This window comes from Dermacentor silvarum, chromosome 9 (genome assembly GCF_013339745.2).
Source record: "Dermacentor silvarum isolate Dsil-2018 chromosome 9, BIME_Dsil_1.4, whole genome shotgun sequence".
NCBI lineage: Eukaryota > Metazoa > Arthropoda > Arachnida > Ixodida > Ixodidae > Dermacentor > Dermacentor silvarum.
Genome location: NC_051162.1, coordinates 66,918,008 through 66,936,125, shown reverse-complemented (window position 1 = coordinate 66,936,125; position 18,118 = coordinate 66,918,008). Strand labels below are relative to the sequence as shown.

Below are 18,118 nucleotides of genomic sequence, written 5' to 3'. Positions count from 1 at the left end.
ATGTGAGAAAACTTCTGCCGGGAATTTGCCATATATTGAAGTTCCTAGCAGGAAAGACCTGTGCAGTATCAGTACAGTCTATGCTGCAACTCTACAGGGTCCTCTTTATTGGATTGCTGCGGTACAGCCTACCGGTCCTCTGTAGCACCTGCAGGACTAACCTAAATATAATTCCAGGCATCCAAGCCCAAGTCCTCAAGATACGCCTTGCTCTACCACGGAGCGCGTCAACGACAGAAGTTATTGCAGTCGCTCAAAATTACACTATTAGAACGCACATTGCCATTGATACAATGTGTGTGCACATACGACACTTCGCCCGGACATCTACTCATCACCTCGCAAGCCTCTCTGTAGAAAGGCCCCGCACGACATTCAGTCCAACTGTCTTCGCGCACCGTGCCTCTTTTACGTCAGGGTAAGCACCTGCGGCAAGACCTTCGATTCCTCCGTGGTGTGTGAGCCGTACTCAAGTGAACCTCACAATCCCAGGACTTCAGAAAGTGCCGGACTTACCGCCATCTACACTGAAGCAACTTTGCTTACTCCTCTCGTATGAGAAATACAGTGGCTGCACACACGCCTATACTGACGGCTCAATTAAACCAACCAGTTCCGGTGGTGCTGCAGTCATATCAACAATGGGAATAACTCAAAGGTTCAAGACTTCCCATATCGCTACGTCTACAGGTGCAGAGCTCGCGGCTGCGTTAGGTGCGCTTCATGTGATAAATACAAAGAGTCCTAGAAAATGGGAGTGTTCTGTGATGCAAGGCCGGCCTTACAATGTGTACAGTCGTTTCTAGGACATGGGACTCACGATCGGCTGACGTGCGAAATCGTGGAACTTATCGATCACTTGAGGGGAAAGGCCATGATATCTTTTTTCAATGGATGCCAGGCTCTTGCGGTATCATTGGAAATGACGACACAGATAAGGCAGCTCTAACGTCAAACCAAGAAGACCGCCACGCCCCCATTCCTTTCTCAAGGACCGACGCTGCGAGACAGCATCGCAGTCTAGCACGCACGCTCTCGTTAGCTGAGTGGAATACTGCACATAAAAGGCGCATCAGACTGCACAGTCTAAATCCTTCGGTGCAACTCGGACCTCCGACCGGACTGCACCGACGCGAGGCGTCTCATCTGTATCGGTTGTGGTTGGGAGTTGCATTAACGAATGCTTATTGAACACTTATTTGAATGGCTGACAGTCCTGCATGTGACGTCTGCGAATGAGAGGAGAACATTGACGACTTATTGTACCGCTGTCCTCAATTCGAAGCAGAAAGACAATATATGATCAACGCATTCAGGAACCTAGATGATCCTCCTCTGAGTGAACCATACTAGAACGCCGTCCACCGATCATCGGCTCAGAAAGCAGTGAAGGCACTTTTGTGATTTCTGAGAGCGTTTGGTTTGTACGAGCGCCTGTGACCCTGTAGTATACGGTTGGTGCACATCTCCATAACACCCCCCCCCCCCCACCCCTTCTCTCTCTGCTTTATTTCTCTTCCCCGTCTCCCTTCTCCCAGCGTAGGAGTAGCCAACCAGACTCTTCACTGGTTAACATCCCTGCCTTCCTTATATCCGTCTCTCTATTGTAGTGCTGAACTCCTGATTATTGTGTCACTATACAAGGAAATGAGCGATTTAATGGTGTTGGTTTTTATGCATATTGCGAGCTCAATTTTACGTTTTATCTTTCCCTGTCAGAAATCATGCTTAATGTACCCGGTAGCTTTCGCACAACGGCTAAGTGGCAAATAGAAAAAAAACAGTACAAAGGCTTCATACACAACTAAGCAAAAGTTTCTGACGAAAATATTTTATTCACAAAACTACACAACTGGTTCGACTGGGTACCTGTGTCGTATAGTTCTGCACTCGCCGTTGACACAAACTTTCTGCAAGGTATAAAAAATAGCTGTAAACGGGTTGCCTTTATTAATGCACTTGTAAAAAGATGCAAATCAAAAAGTGCGCGCCGCTCAAAGCTTTATGCTCACAGAAATGGCAGCAAATAGCAAAAGTTGCGCGTAACTGAAAAACTCATAGGCTACTTAAGCGACGAATGAAGGAGCTACATCTTTAGGAACAATGACCATATTCAAACAAGCCATAAGCCAAGGAGACCGTGGTAATTAACTTTATGGGTAGTTACAGGTAGGCGTTTCATTTATTACACACTTCATATTCATGAGAAAAGCGAATAGAAATGAAAGAGGAAGAAATCCCGTATTTAGCACAGGGAGAGAACAGCCGCTAGTTCCGCATGACATGTGGGATGCTGTAGCAATTGAACTAGGTTAATGGCTGAGGTTCGCTACATTTTCTTAGATGCTCAATATATGTATTTCTAACCTAACCTCTTGAAATTTTCGCCAGCACACTCAAGGGCTTGCGTGCGGGTGTGTAAAAGTCGCTATGCTGCAGGCGTCCTCCAAATAGCCACTGAAACGGCCGAATGATACTTAAGGTGTAAAAGATTGCCATATTCGATATCCTTGTTATGTAGTGAGGGAAATGAAAAAGAAATGAGGGGCTCCATTTTTGCTTGTCTTTCTGCATTTTTCAGAGGAGGTCAATAAGCAGAACGGTGCACTTGTGACGAAAAGGTTAAGGGTTCGCCTTGCTGCGGCTGTGAAGTTAACCTTTGTAGTTTCTTCTTTAAATAAAGATAAGAAGTTTGTCATTAAAGTCAGTTATTACAAATTATATGTAATGATACCTTTCTACTGCTTCATCTGGCATCACTCCACGTTGCTTACTAATGAGTGCTCAAATAAAAAATATTTTCTTTGGCATAAGGGATCGTAAAAACATCAGGCGCGATAGCATTTTCCTGTGTTTGTAAAGACGGGATTCTCGCACTTTAACCGACATTGGCATAAAAGGACCCAGGAACACTTTACTCTTTCATATGGCTAGAAACAGCATAGATAATGGTAAAACGCTGAATGAACCTTATGCGGGAAAAAGCTTGCCACGTCTATCGTAAGCACGCTCTTACACCTAGATGCAACTACGCAGCGCATAGTAAATAGTTGCTGGATAACAGTTTAGCCTATCGCTGTGCAACCTTTACCTGCGCATCCTAGAGACTCTAAAATGCCGTAAGAGTTAGTTGGGTCACTCAGCTTTACGTCAATATTGTGTAGATATTACCAAACTAAAGTTTACACATCATTTCTGCGAAAATTACAGTGAAACAGGAAATAGTTAATATGAAAATAGCTGGTAAATAAGTTCTCATAAACACGGTTTCATATGTAGTTTCAATGGGTTGATATATGCGAACTTCAAGAAGAAGATTAGCGTGGCTCAATTCAGAAACAATGCCTCTATTCTGAGATACATGTAACTGTGGCCTGTCATATTTCTTGTTCTCTTTTCTAATAACCAACAAAGCATGTTACCCAGCTTTTTCTTACGTATTTTCCTTGGAAAGTAAAGGGTAACTTGGTAAGAGCGCAGCCTGGAATTTGGTACACATGTTTCACTTGCACAAGACCACTGATATTTCTGAGCGATATACATTTGAATGAAGCGATAACGTACATGACGGGATTCTATTCCTTCAACGCTTGTTTCGTTACATCGGGAGTGGTCCGGAAGAAGTGTTTGAAGAGTTTCATTCAGGCCAGGCGCAGAGCATTTGGTGTAGCATCTTGCCACACCCGTTATCCTGCAAAATAAATCTACTATAAATGTTCCTGCGCCTAAACCATGTGGAGTTCCTAATATTGAACTTCTGAAAAAAAAACCTCATTCGTAGTTGATTCAAGGGCCAAGTCCCACATACACGCATGTTAGACACATAAACAGCGCATTCCAAGCATATTTGACCCTTTACTGGGTAATTCAAGCGTTATTGCACAGTCACAGACAAGTGTCAAATAGGACGGGCAGGCACAAGTACTGACACCCTACTAGGGATTTATTTTCAATTTAAAAATTCCCAAACACATCACCGCCAATTGTGAGACACGTAGGCAACAAAAGAACAGAACAGTGACGGGAATCCCACAAAGCAAAACAAACTACACAAGTAAGAAGTTTTTTTTTTTCGAGGAAACCACTTGTGTATGCCCTACTAATTCGACCTTTGTTTGTCCCTGAGGCGGGGCGCGGCTTCCGTACCAGCCGTGGCCGCACATCTGGGGCGGAATGCAAAAACGCAGTGAATGCACGTTAACAAAGTCTAGGTAATAAATTTCTTCCCGAAGTTCTCGGCAGTACTGTGTCTTATATCAGATCGTGTTTTTACTACGTATAACCCAGGAATTTATTTTTGTTTTTGTCCTGTAGTCAGAGACTTTCAAGACTTTCAAGAGACCAACTAGCTAGTTTAACTCGTAGCCAAATCTGAACGCATTTGCACGCATAAACCGTGAACAAGTAAGCCCACTTTGTAGATTCTGTGGGGAACTAGCTACACTTGTGTCTAGAGTTCTAGAGACATGAAAAGAGACCTTAAGTGACTGTTGGAGTGGTACCAAGAATAGGTACTCTCTCATCATGCTACGTGCCCGGGTATGACTCTTCTTAGGGGTCTGAACTTTTTCAATTGAAAATCTTTTTGTTTTGAAGCATCCCATAGAGGCATTATATATTTCCAGGCCAAAGAAAAGCGTTATTTTTCTCTCTCTCTCCTTTCGCATTCCTTTACCCCTCCTCCGGTACAGGGTAGCCAACCGGAGATAACCTCTGGTTAACCTCCCTGTATTTCCTTTACCTTTTTCTCTCTCTCTCTCTCTCTCTCTCCAGGCCAAAGTGGGTAGGGGTAGGAAAAGAAGATTTCTCGCATTAAACAAAGAAACATGAAACTCGCCGTTGCAAAGTGGATGCCTTCAACAGTAGGGAAAGCGAGCTTGCAGACCTCATCCCTTTTTAACACTTCTCCGGGTAGCCGGTGTGTGTCGTGCATTCTGTTTATTCTGCGCTTGGCGTTCATTTCATGGAGGCACCAACCCTGGCCAGACCTGGACAAAAAAGATAATTTTCCATGTGCTTCAGCCTCAAGTTTGCAAAAAAATAAATCACGCCGTCTGTAGACTAACGTTGCGAGCATCATTATCAACCACACTCCCGACGAAGAAGACAGCCCGCCCGATGGCCATCGCGAATGGGCGTTCCGCCATAGACTGCGCCAACTGCAGCCATTCGCGATCCAGCCATCGTCACCTCTGCCCCATTTAATAAATGTGGACATGGTCGCTTTCTATTGTTAATTATCTTAACTCATAACTATCGCATCTCGTAAGTGTCTTCAGACAATGAGAATCGATAGAGGGTTTACTGGAAGATAAAGCCTTGAAATTATCAACGGTGGCCGAACAAGGCAAGGCATTCACGTGTGGCCATCCTTTCGACGCGAACTTACATGACACATCTCTCCTTATGAAATCGGTGCCTCCTGCCTGACGTTACGCATGCTCACTCACTGTAAGTTAGGGAATTACTTGTAATTTGAAAATACTCACAAGAATCTCACTGCGCAGAAAAGAATGGTATTCAGACTCTCACACCATGCGCCATGTGCCTTATAGCAAGCAAGCGCTGGTATCAACAACAGATACTCGTTATGCCTTTTGCTTGCAAATTTCCTAATTGCATCACCAGATCCACAAGATGGGTGATATGGTCCAAAACGAGGGGTAATCCAAGACAAATGGTTCAAGCCTTCGTTTTACATTCAATATAAAATTGGATGATGATGATCAATCATAATTTCTTCGAAGCAGACCCACAGTGGATCTTAAACCACGTGTCTTGTTCACCGCCATTGATCTAATTGAAGGCGACTAGACCCAAGTACTTTCCTCCTTCGATTGATTTCGTACATTCCTTGAAGCTGTTGGCATTCATCAGTTCGAGTCCTTTGCAGGATGAAGGCATGTGGGGCCAATAACCTCACATTACAGCTGTTGTTCGTCAACCGACTCCACCTGAATTCGAAAAATTTCTAACACCATCTATCCAATTAGTTGTTTGTCGCTATCATTCGAATTGCTCACCGCTCCATACACTCACTTTTTTCTAACGCAGGGTTCTCCGCACAACGGCCCGCAGCCGGCGGCGGTCCATTCAATGATGGCCGGCCCACGGGCTGCCCGCAAAAGCTCCATGGCGCCTCCAAGGAGATTCTCCGCAAAACATTGTGCCTTTACGTGCCGCTCCTGGAGCCGGCCTCCTGGTAGTTACATATTGACTTCATGACGTCCCGTGGTCTTAGGCAGCACCGTCGAATGAGGAGCCACATCCGACCCGCCCCTGAGTAGCGCGTGACGTCCCGATTGGCCGTTCACCACCACCTATAGTCTGAATGCGCGCGGAAGCTTTCTCAACTTTCCCCGGGTGCACTGTGGTGTGCGAGCTTGCGCCAGATCTTCATCCGCGAGACTACAGCACTTGAATAGCTGCATACAGTGCATGGTAAAATAAAGATACCTCATTTTATCAACTGCGTGTATGGTGTTGTAACCGGAGACGTCATCCTTTAGGAATTGCAAAAAACGGTCTGCGTAACCTTGTAGTTTGCCAAACTAAGATCTATCACAATTGAAGGGCGGGAAATACCTCCGGAGGTACAGAATGACTCGTAGGGCAAATTATAAAAGCTGCTGAAGTTGGTGGATTCTCAAATCTAAGGCATTGATTCACAAACTGACCCTCTGTGGGAAATACGTAGGCATGGCCAGTGTGCTGAAACCTTTTGTTTCAGCTGATAACGTTTTGATGTCGCACGCGATCACTCACTGCCAGCTCCCTAAATTTCTAAAGGCGACTGAAAGGGAGTGAGGTATCGCACCGCACTTTGGTGACTTAGTTGCAGAAAAGCGTTGTCTAGCTTTTTTTAACCTTAGGGAAGAGATAAATAGCTACTTGCACAGAACGCTCCTACCAGTACTGTACAGTTCTGTAAAGTGACCTTTTAGCGTAAACTTAACGGGCCACATGAATAAGTTCTATGTGATTCTGCAAAGAGAGCCATATTTTACTCATGACCGGCACTTGACTTAAAAGACTAGAGGGCAAAGCTGAAGTTTTTGGACATAGAAGAAGAAAACCTCGTGTGAGCATTTCTGCTGGTGTTGTATTTTCTTCCCCATTTGCGACAAGAATCCTGGTCGATCTACACGCATAATTCTAAGAGCCCTCTTTGAACGTGATGCCCGGAAAGCTGCAAACGTTCCGGAATTCACTCAGCAGCTCTATAGATTCCTCTTAATTAGAAACAATTAAAGTGCAATAAAATAACATGTGTGTAAATACAAAGAAAAAGAATTATTCACTTTCTTCTATCAATTACTAGGCTCTGAACGGTTTGCATGCTTCCCACAGAGACATGTGAATTTTTGCGCTACCTATTCTTGCTGGAATGCTTTCTTGGGAATAAAAGGGGAAGTTGATATACATAGGTAAATTAGCTGACGAACACTTGACTTATCTGCTTAACAATGGCCGTTCGTCTTGTCGCCACAGCTCAGTGAAACATTAAAGTCGAGGCATTAGGTCTACCACTCACATTACGCCCCGTCATACGCCTTGGCAGTGGCACGCAATTAGCATGCCCTCAAAGATAGTATATTCTGCTCAGTACTCTATGCAGCATTTTGGTCCCGTCATATGGTTCCTCTTTCGTAATTATGGTAATATTGCAGACATGCAAATATGCTAACCTTACAACCTATATACTTCGAGCATTTATTGTGCACTTCATCATCAGCATCATCTGTATATTATCATCACCATGTATGTGCCCTTGATCTTCATCGCGCGTGCTGGCGTATCGTCATCGTGGACTGGCCCGAGGGTCCTTTGCCGTGTCTCTCGGGCTCAATACAGGTCAGCGCTTTCTGTGACGTCACAAGTGGAGGATGTGCAGCATAAATGTCGATGAGAAAACAGCTATGTCAGCCAGATAGTATAAGCCATTCTTCCGCGTGAAGCCACACAGAACGGTGTCAATCATGCGCTCAAAAGTTGCGGGAAGCACTTCAGAGACCGAAGGGCAGTACGTTTATTTGTAAAGGCCATCTGCGGTTGAAAGCGATGTTTTTTTTTTCTTTTTTTTCTTCCTTTGTTGCCGTCCCTTCCAGTAACCTGAACGCAGATCAAGTATGGAGAAGCACTCGGCACCATGCAGGCAATCGAGGGCGTCGTTAAGCGTGACATAGGGTATACATCCTTCCGCGTGATCCTGTCGAGCGCTCGGAAATCGTCTCAAATTGCTGGCGACGGCGAAACTCGACTCGACTAGGTTAGTAAAGCTTTCCCTTTAAAAGCGGAGACCTGTGGTGGAGTGGGGGTGGTTCTGACTTGTCCTGATGTGAACTCAGACGTTTAATATGCTCCTGATGGAGTGGGCTTCCGTAACAGGGGCCAGTGTAAATAATGTAAATTAAGCCCTTTTTCCTTCATTCCTACCATCGGACGTACTCATCAATGGGCTTGGTGGATTCCTGGTCCAAATGCCAACTCGAGCCGCAATAGTGGGCACAGGTTCGCCCAACATAAAGTTAGTTTCATGATTCACAGTTTTGATTCTGTCTTTTTCACCGTCAATACAACGAGACAATATGACGTTTGTCTGCCATGACGAAGTAAGTGCATTATACCTTAATTGTAGCTTTAAAATACTTTCGAAGTGAGAGATTTCGTATCTTGTTTGAATAATTATTTTGCTAAACCATTCAACAATTTACTGCACTAATGGCTTTGGGTCGCCCACTCACCGTGCAAGACGCGTAATCGCATTGTTGCAGCAGGTGGAGAATTTCATGCTGTTGCTGCTATTCTTTAGGTATGTCATCAGGAAGCCATCATACCATGGGCAGTCCTTCGATGAAAAGCCAGTGTATTGATATCCGTCGTGTGGGCAACCAAGTCTAGTTGTTGGAAAGCAAACGGAAAAAGAACACACGGTGAAAGACGTAAGTGCGAGACGCAGCCAGTTTCGACTTTTTTGTATTTGGCCGGGAATATGACGAAATCGCTTAGCTCTGAGAGTGGGAAAATATTTTTTTGGTTGGGTGTCAGAAGACAATCGTTTTCTTATATGTTTACTGCATGCTTGTAAGTATATTGAAGTCGCTATATTAAGATAGAAAATATGTAAAATTTATGGCGAACATCCTAATGTATTTCGGCTAGGTGATGGCACCGTCGTGTACATTAAAACTGACAACTGAATAACAGCATATTGTTACGGCGCAACCAATGGAGCCAAAAACAGAAGACGACAATTTGACGTGTCGAGGTGAAATCGGTCTCGACAGCCATCTTGTTTGTACATCGTTGCCTGTCTTGTAAATATACGTCTTTATGTGTGACTACCGCAAAGTAACAATATGATTGGGGGCCTGAAACGGCCCATTTTAAGGTTATGTATCTAAACAATGAAATGCATGAAATTAAGGTACGCTTGAATGACCGGCTAATCATACCGAACAATTCAAAAATTTACCAAGGATTTCCGCAGGGTAGGTACTTTCTCGTGGAGTTTATAACTGCATTCATCAGGAAGAAACAGTTATTGGGCTATTTTATGTACGGCAATACATCGCCTCATAATTAAAAATAGGTTGGAGCTTATGTCGCCGGCACTCCGCCATCAACTCCGCAACTCGTTCAAATCCATCCAGACCCACCGTGGTTGCTTAGGGGGTATGGTGTTGGGCTGCTAAGTTCGACCTCGCGGTATCGCATCCGGGCCACGGCGGCCGCGTTTCGATGGGGGCGAAATGCGAAAACGCCCAAGTACTTGGATTTAGGTGAACGTTAAAGAACTCCAGGTGGTCCAAATTATTCTGGAGTCCCCCACTACAGCACGTCTCACAATCAGATCGTGGTTTGGCACGTAAGACGCCATAATTTATTTTAAATTAAAGCCACCTACACGAAACTAAATACAGTGGCATCCATGGATGCCACAGCGCTCGCTTTACTAATGTTATGTCGATGTTCTTTAGAACTAAGCTGCAGGCAAATTTTTAGAGTGATGCTTTCTTTCTCGACTTCCATCCGTTTACGTGAATGGGCTAGCTGGTCTCCAGAGAGGGCAACGTTAGGTGATGAGGAGGGAAGACAGCAAGGAGAAGTTAGGAAACTTCAACGGCACTGTCCGGAGCAAGAGTGCGCCACCAAATGTGTGGCGTGAGTGCTGACATTGTAAAGTGAACGAAATCAATGCAAAAAAAATATTCATGGAGATTTCAAGCGACAACTTAGGACTAGCTACTATGGTGTAACTACGTAGTGCATTTGTCTTCGACACCCGAGCAGCCTGCCTGAGGTCATGCTAGCGCGGATACTCCAACAGGTAGAAATCTGCACCTTCTGCCTGGAAAAAATCCGACCGAAAAAGCACATTGGAATGCAATACGAAGATATCCATCCTGCCAGAGCACGAGGAACAGTCACGCTTCTACAAGAGTTGTTGCACACTCGTGGGAGTATTAACTGGTGAGCGGTTGAGTTAAGCAGTCTATGATTATATTCTCGGTGGATATTGTTACGATGGTCCCATGCACTGTGGCAATCGGTGGAGGAGAAGCATCTCGACGGCTTTCATCAGGCTCACATTTTGGAGATGCTGGTAGCATCGAAGTGCAGGCACTATTGCAAGTAGGGCTCTATATACTATAAAGTGTGAAACGCAACGCTAGATGATAACGCGACTGCAGGCCTTGCAAAGACATCATCAATTGCCTCTTCGAATCGACACGCTGTAAATGTCTGTTAGAGTCGCACTGCTATACAAACACCAAAAGTCGCGTGAATATCAGTTATACTACGCAAATTACTTTTTTCTGATTAAACTGCTCTACGCAAGCTTCACAGTTGTGCTTTCTGCACTTGCACGCCGCACATAATTTCTGTGAGAACACCCTCTCGCCCGAACTCTTCCGCCACTTCGGCGACAAGCACTTATCAAAGGTGAAAGCTCCAGCTTTACATTCTGCATTTCAGTGTGTTATATGACACCGTTGTCCGGATTGGCACCCCTGCGCTTTTGATTGGACTGTCTCTAAGATAGGCCCGTTCTATAAATGACACTAAAACCCCTTGCTGAGAAACACATAGTGCTAATTGCAGCTTCCAGGATTATCTAAGTTTGGACCAATGTAATATTTCAATATCCGTGATGGACCCAGCTTACTCAGCGTGAGAAACCGAGACCGACGAGATTCCCAATCAAAGCTGCCTTTCGAAACCATAGATAAGTTAGGAACGGGTCCTCACAGGCATAGGTATCTTTACTAGATTAAGTATATTAAGGTTTGCAGGATGGTAGATTCTAATAGACATGTTAACAGCAATAGCTCAGACAGAGTTGGTGACTATTTAACGCCATCGTAATTTGAAGGGGATTACTAATTAGCATCACGTCATAAGTGCTTCGCAGGCAACAATGTGGGCAATTTCCTCCCTGAGCCCAACTGAGGCTCTCATATAACGAGCTACATAACAATGGCGCCCAAGTCAATCCTCATGCGCTAGGAGGTGCAAGAGAGGATAAAGCCGAAAAATGAAAAGTGATAAATTCGAAAAATTGCCGCTATGCCGCAAAGAAGTTCTAACAATGAAAGATCGACTGCAAGAAATTAAAGACGTCGATGAAGGGCTGAAGACAAGTTACCGTAATTTTGAAAATGAAAGCACCGAAAAGACGTGGCAACGCAATATAAAACAGAAGGCAAATGTAACATAACATATTGCGAATGCCCATAGGACACTGACATCAGGTGCGAAAACAATTTCCAAGATCCATTAGGTGATTACTGTCAGTGCGAAGCAATGGAGTTTAATATTTTTACTTATGTTACCAATACGTACTGCTCCAGTCTTCATTGGTAAACATAAATTGGGCAGTTAAGCTGATGTTCTCAGCAAAGCTTCTCCCCTTTCTTTGGACGAATCGAAGGCACGGTTAGGCAGCAACATCGCAATTTTTTCATTGCCAGGCTATCTCAAAAATGCATCTGCTTTTTGTGTTTAGCCATCGGATGCCATTTGGATTGAACAATATGTCCAGTAACACTAGCATGACTAAACTCTGCTTAAGAAAAATTATAAGGGCACCCGTAGCCTGTTCCTAAAACTGAAGGCAAAACTGAAGCAGATAGAAAACGCCTATACAAGTACTGCGCAAATACGAGCCTACTGAAAGGAGCATTTGAACCAGGCAAACTGGCATTTTGCGTTAGTATAGCACCGCAGAAGAAATTTTACTATGTTTTGCATTAGAAATCATAGCCGAGTTTTCAAATACAACCCAGGAGCATCATCCCTATTTACCGCAATATCAAGCGATCCACCAATCCTATCACCAGTCGCCGCAAGTTAAGCAGTACAGAAAAAAACCTAACCTTTAAGTGGCAGACAAAACGCGTTTTGGAATCTAGGGCATGCACTGTAGTTTGATTTCTGGAACGTCATGAGCTTCCAAATGACGGAAAGTGCGTCATGATAATGGCTGAAAACTACATGCGCATAGAAACGTGAAATTCCCGAGCCATACTAGATAGATTGAACGAAATGTTAGGTAATGCTGGTACGAATATAGGAAATACTGTTCAAGCAAAAAGTTTAATGAAGCACATAGGCTGTTCGTAATGGATAAAAATCAAGCAGCTGGATAAAGGACAGGAATGAATTTTAATGGCAGAAAGATGGAAAAGTCGACCAGAGTAAAGTGCATCTGGCTAGCTACTCCACGCTGGGGAAAGGTTTTAGGGGAGCAACAGAGATATTATGTAAAGATGAAGGGTGGTGTGATGATGAAGGTCATGGTGTGGGCTGCAGTTTACAGTTTCTCTGAAACGCGTACACGCACGCTTCTCAGTACATGCGTCCTCTTGGGCCGCGGTCGAGGCTACCGCAACATACCAGGAGGTGGCCTACAGCATGCACTGTTTTTGTACCTGTTCGCGCCACCAGCGTATTTGAATTAGAAAGTAGCAACTTCAGGGCGTCAATAACCTGCCATAGCATGACTTCGATGGCATGACTTCGAGGGACACTTCTGCAATATGTCGTCGTTCGCTCTGACATTCCAAGGTCCCTGTCCGGGACGCCATGCGTAGCTAGGCATTTGATTCGGGGCTTGTGTTGCTCGCTTGACGCTATTTATATGGACCATCAACCGAGACCGATTCAACCATCTATGCTGGCTGTGCGCAGTTGTTCATACAGCTTGTTTATGACGACGATACGACCTCCTCCTCCAGTAGTGCACTGACACTGGCGCCTCTTTGTCTGCCGCCTCAATCGGTTCCATATGTTCACTTGCTTCTTCTGCTCGCGACAATCCTTTCAATTCGCACTGTGTGGTTCATCGCAGTTAGAGGACTTTGTTTCTTTCAGTTTGCATAAAGATACGTCATTGCTGCCTGCACAGCGGAGGCGTGCCGCCTGGCCCGTACAAAGAGCACTGACAGAGCCTAACTTGAAGCACTTGCGACATTGCAGTGGACGGGGCACATAAGGATGCACGGGGTATCTGACGTAGCCCACTTTATAGTGATCAGGTTGAATGTCTCCGTCGAAAATAATTTCGATGCTTGCCAAGTGGCATAAGTGATGAAAGTTGAGGAAATTCAGCCTTTGAAAGTTATTCGTCGATGATGACATCGTAAATGACGCCTGCCCTAGTGCGACCAGCGCGTCCCATGAACAAGCGGACTTCCATATTTCCCAGTAGGCGCACGGTTTTCCTCTTTTCCAGGGCGGCCTGCGTCGCTACTTCCACCGCAGCTGGTTTTGCTGTTGTGAAACCGTACTTCGTTAATTCCTGTAGGATCCACCAACCCTAGACAGGTGTTCAGTATGTGTCTGTGTACAGAATATAAATTCGTGGACACGTCGAAGACCCATAGGCGAGCGTGTAGGTCTGAGTAGGCTGTCCGCTGGGGCCTTGTCTACTCCCGTGTTTCCGTGCCCTGCGGTACTTCCACATCAGTCGTGGAGTCTCCCCCACAGCGTAGTCGTTGTCAGACTCCAGGGGCTTGCTGTTGCAAAAACAGGAGCCTCACACCTCCATTTCGGCGTGGCCAGCATTGCAGTACGGCATGAGGCTCAAGGCTGAATAGACGGGCTCGACGCAAGAGGTGGTGTGCCGTGAGTCATCGCCTCGGACGGCTTCTCATCCAAGAAGCGCAGTTATTCCTCCATTGTAACAAAAAATATCGCACTGAGGCAAGAAGCGGTGTTTGCTAACTTTAATTCGTCTTCATCCCTCCGACTTGGTGTAAATAGCCAATATAGATTCTGCGTATATAATGGCGAACTACAACGAGCATTTTACAGCCAAGCTGTCTATGCACTTTTCGTGTCCGTCATCAGATCTTCGTGTCCAAAAACTCAGCTCGCAAATTTGATGCAAAATCACTTCCTTCTGGGCATAAGCGGATACGTCTCATCACTTGGATATGCATTTTCAGTAGATTATTCATCAATAGGCACCATTTTCAAGATCAGTAGACTATCAGGTTGATAATAAGAATTTCTCAAACATTTGCCGCTGTGCGACCTACGTCGGCCATGTATTTTTTGGCGGCCGTGTCTTTTTCGTCGTTCCTAGCGCTTGCGTGCCTAGTTTCCTTCTGCTCTGACGGCGTGGTGGTCCCGTCGCGCGTGTCTAGTTTCCTCTGGCTCCCAGGTGGCGGTAGTCTTCCACGCGAATCTATACCGTGGGTCAAGACTGCCAATCAAAATAAAAGTGTGTGTGCGTGTCCTCCTTCGGGGTGACCGCCGTCGCCGTTCAAGAGATAAAATTTTCTCGTATATCTTTGATCTAAATTCTGTTTCAACTCATGTCGAGTGCTAAACTTATTCGATGTTAATCCACCTTCACAGGAGTGGAATGGCGCGTGGGTTTTATTTTCTTTGATTTTGGGGTTTTACGTTGCCAAAACGACGATATGATTAAGAGGCACGCAGTAGTGGGGGCCTACGGGTAAAATTTGACCACCTGGGGTTCTTAGTGCACCCAATGCATGGTACACGGGTGTTTTTACATTTCGCCCCCTTCGAAATGCGGCCGCCGCGGCCGAGATTCGATCCTGCCACCTCGGGCATCCTCGGGAATCCTTACCGCAACACCAAAGCCACTACGCCACCACGGCGGGTCTAGGACGAGCATTTAGGCCAGGCAATATGACATTTCCTTATAGTATAACAGATTAGAAGAGACGTTGTGACTTTCTGCGTCACAAATTGTAGTCGAGTCGAGAGTAATTTAGAGGCACCAGAATCGCAAGGGATACACCAATCCGCTATCAACAATCGCAGAAAATAGCGCAGTGCAAAAAATCTACTTGGCATTTCACTCGCAGTGAAGGCGCTTTTTGGAACCCAGGTCATTCTCTGCAGTTTGGTTTCTCCGCTAACGTGAACTTCTTAGAGACCGTAGGTTCGTCACGATAAGACACTAAAACCACATAGTATTCAAATACTTCAAGATCAAGATGTGCGTCATGATGACCAACGGAAGCACTTTTGCAAAAATCCGTGCCAAACCTTTCCAGCTTTTCCAGAACCATGTATGAAAGACAAGCGAACAAGCCACACTTTCCCACTAAACAGCATCATTCTGCTGTTGATATGACCATTTAAGAGTACTTAAAGGTAAAGAAAAAGAAAAAAAAGTGGCGGCTGTATTTTATCATTAGCTCCTCTTGCAGCTACAGCTATTTGCACGTCCGAATTCAGAGCTTTATCAAACAACATAAAGTTGATGGTAGGGGTGTGGTGGTACGCGTATTTAGGGAGAGTTGAAAGGTTCAGGATTTTAGAAGTGGAGGTATAGATCCCGTTTTACTGCTAGAGAGTTTCGTGGCAAAACTCTTCGTGAAAGCTATAGCTAGCGGGTAGTTTTAAGCAATATTTGCAACCAATACGGTGCGTTGTGATTTATTTCAGATATATAAGACGATTACAGCGAAATTCGGCAACAACTTACGTATGTCCCAGTTCGTGAGTCATTATCCTAGTTCCAACGAACGTTCCTGCCTTGTCTTCACCCATGCCCACCTTCTCTCTGGTGCAGACGCCACCAATATATGCAATGCCTAGAACATCATACAGTTTGTTGTCAATGTCGGCATTGCCACGAGCAAGCAGTCATTTTCACATTGCGCCACAAAGTTGAAAAACGTTTAGGGGCAGGAATCAACCAGGCGAGACCGCATGTTTCAATATTTGCTAAATATTGGTAAGGTTACACAAGAAACAGCTGAAATCGAACAAGCATCAAGGGCAGTAAAATCGCGATTGCCTCTTTTTGAAGACTCGGCAGCAAAATTGCTTTGCTCACAGAACCATGGTGCTGGACATAATGTGGGAACTAGCGGCTTCAGCACAAGCGAACAGCTACGAAAGCTAAACGAAGCATATATTTCATTTGTCTATCTGATGCCAGTACGCACTGTTTGCTTTGTATTCTATATACCACCGGCATCTGAAGCTTCCTTTGGCGGACCCACAATACAGGGCGTTCTTTTTAGACCGTGCAGATTTTTGTATAAAGAAATGTGGGCAGCTTGCACTACTGGCGCAAGGCTGGAGTAAACAGCTGGTCATCGAACTAGCTTCTTACAGGTTTTACTAGGCTTGGCTAAGTTTTGCTAGGAAATGCTAAGTGCTGCTAGGCACAGTATTCGGAATCGGCTCGCCGCCCACGCGCAGATAATCGCTTGGCCGCGCGACGTGCTTCAAGATGAGCGGCTTCTTCTTCGGGTGTCTGGATCTTCCTTGGTCGTGCCATGTTAAGGCTAAATACATGTACTCGCCACAGAGTCAACGAGAGTTCTGCCGCCGTCGCGGCGGCTCCGAGGTTTATCTGCCCGGTGATGTCACGGCCAAGCTGCACCCCCACACTTGCCGTGGCGTGGCTTGGACACTTGCCGGGGCGTGGCTGGTCGAAACCTGCCGAGCCGCCGCCAGAGGAGCCTGCTGCAGTCACGGACACCGTGCGTCTTCGGCGCGATCGCGGGGAAACGGGGAAACGCGGACGGCGTCGGCAGCAACTCTGCTCGTTGCCTCGTTGGTACAATTTTCTCTTTCTCTCTCCCGAGCATAGTGCTCGCCGCGCGCATGCTCTCCTTCCCTCTCCTTAACGTCCCATGTCAAGACAACATGTGCACGGCACGGAGAGGAGGCGAAGTACACGCTGCTCCGCGAGGTGGTTGCTAGGCAACGTGCGGTGACGTCATCGCCAGGATCAGTTTTTGTTCACAATACGCGGCTCAACCAAGAGCTTAATCAGCTCCGCTATTAAAAAGTAATGAGTGCAGCGAACATGGCGTTTTTGTAGATGAGTTACTAGGCGAGGCTGACGTACTTTGCCTCTAATAACGTGATCTTCAGTAGACTAACAAGAATTCAATAATTAACTTTCTCATTAGTGCCATCGGGGCAGTTGTCTAATTCGCAAGTCTGGAGGCAGTAAAATATCCATGCACACCAATCTTTTAAAAATATTGAAAATTGTACATTTTTCGGGCTACTCATCATCAAATTCCAAAGCTCAATCGAGGCAACAATTAAACTGAGCGCATCCCGCAGTACGCCTGACGTCAACGCCACGTAAAGAATTATGGAGCGAAGTTTGGTTGACCGTATACCGCGGTGAATCCTGACCTGACCACAGTCGCATATGCTTGCCAGGGAAGGCGTGACGTATCAGTAGCTGCCGAGACTGGCCGAGATTTCTTTTTGGAACTTTTTTGTTGTCACGGGGCGTTTCTGTCTCTTATGTTAGCGAGGCGGCCTTTTTTGCTCCTCCGGCTCTCGGTTTCAATATTGCCTGGATGTAGCGGTGAAATTCGATGAAAAATATCACGAATTAGGTGCGACTTTAACATTTTTTTAGAAAGTGAAGGTCAATTAAAATCTGACTGCCTTCAAAATATCCATTTAGACAACTGCCCCTACTGCACTGTTAAAACGTTAAATAATTATTTTCCTAATTAGGCTTCTGACGCTCACGTTATTAGCGCAAAGTATGTCCTCCTCGCCTAGAAACTCGTCCGCAAAAAGCTCGTTCAAAACGTTTACAGCCTTTTTATAAAAAATGTTTGTATTGTCGAAAAACATAACCTTTATG

General features: G+C 45.4%; 1 protein-coding gene across 1 annotated transcript; it reads right to left on the bottom strand.

Annotated features, from left to right (window-relative positions):
- Nucleotides 1-4,099: 4,099 nt before the first annotated feature.
- LOC119464764 (metalloprotease mig-17-like) lies at nucleotides 4,100-16,141 on the bottom strand. Its single transcript, XM_049655299.1, has 4 exons — nucleotides 15,974-16,141; nucleotides 8,745-8,897; nucleotides 4,827-4,988; nucleotides 4,100-4,163 (listed from the first exon to the last, which is right to left on the bottom strand). Exons 1-4 carry the CDS (start codon nucleotides 16,036-16,038, stop codon nucleotides 4,100-4,102), a joined length of 444 nt encoding a protein of 147 aa, XP_049511256.1. The 5' UTR covers nucleotides 16,039-16,141.
- Nucleotides 16,142-18,118: the final 1,977 nt, after the last annotated feature.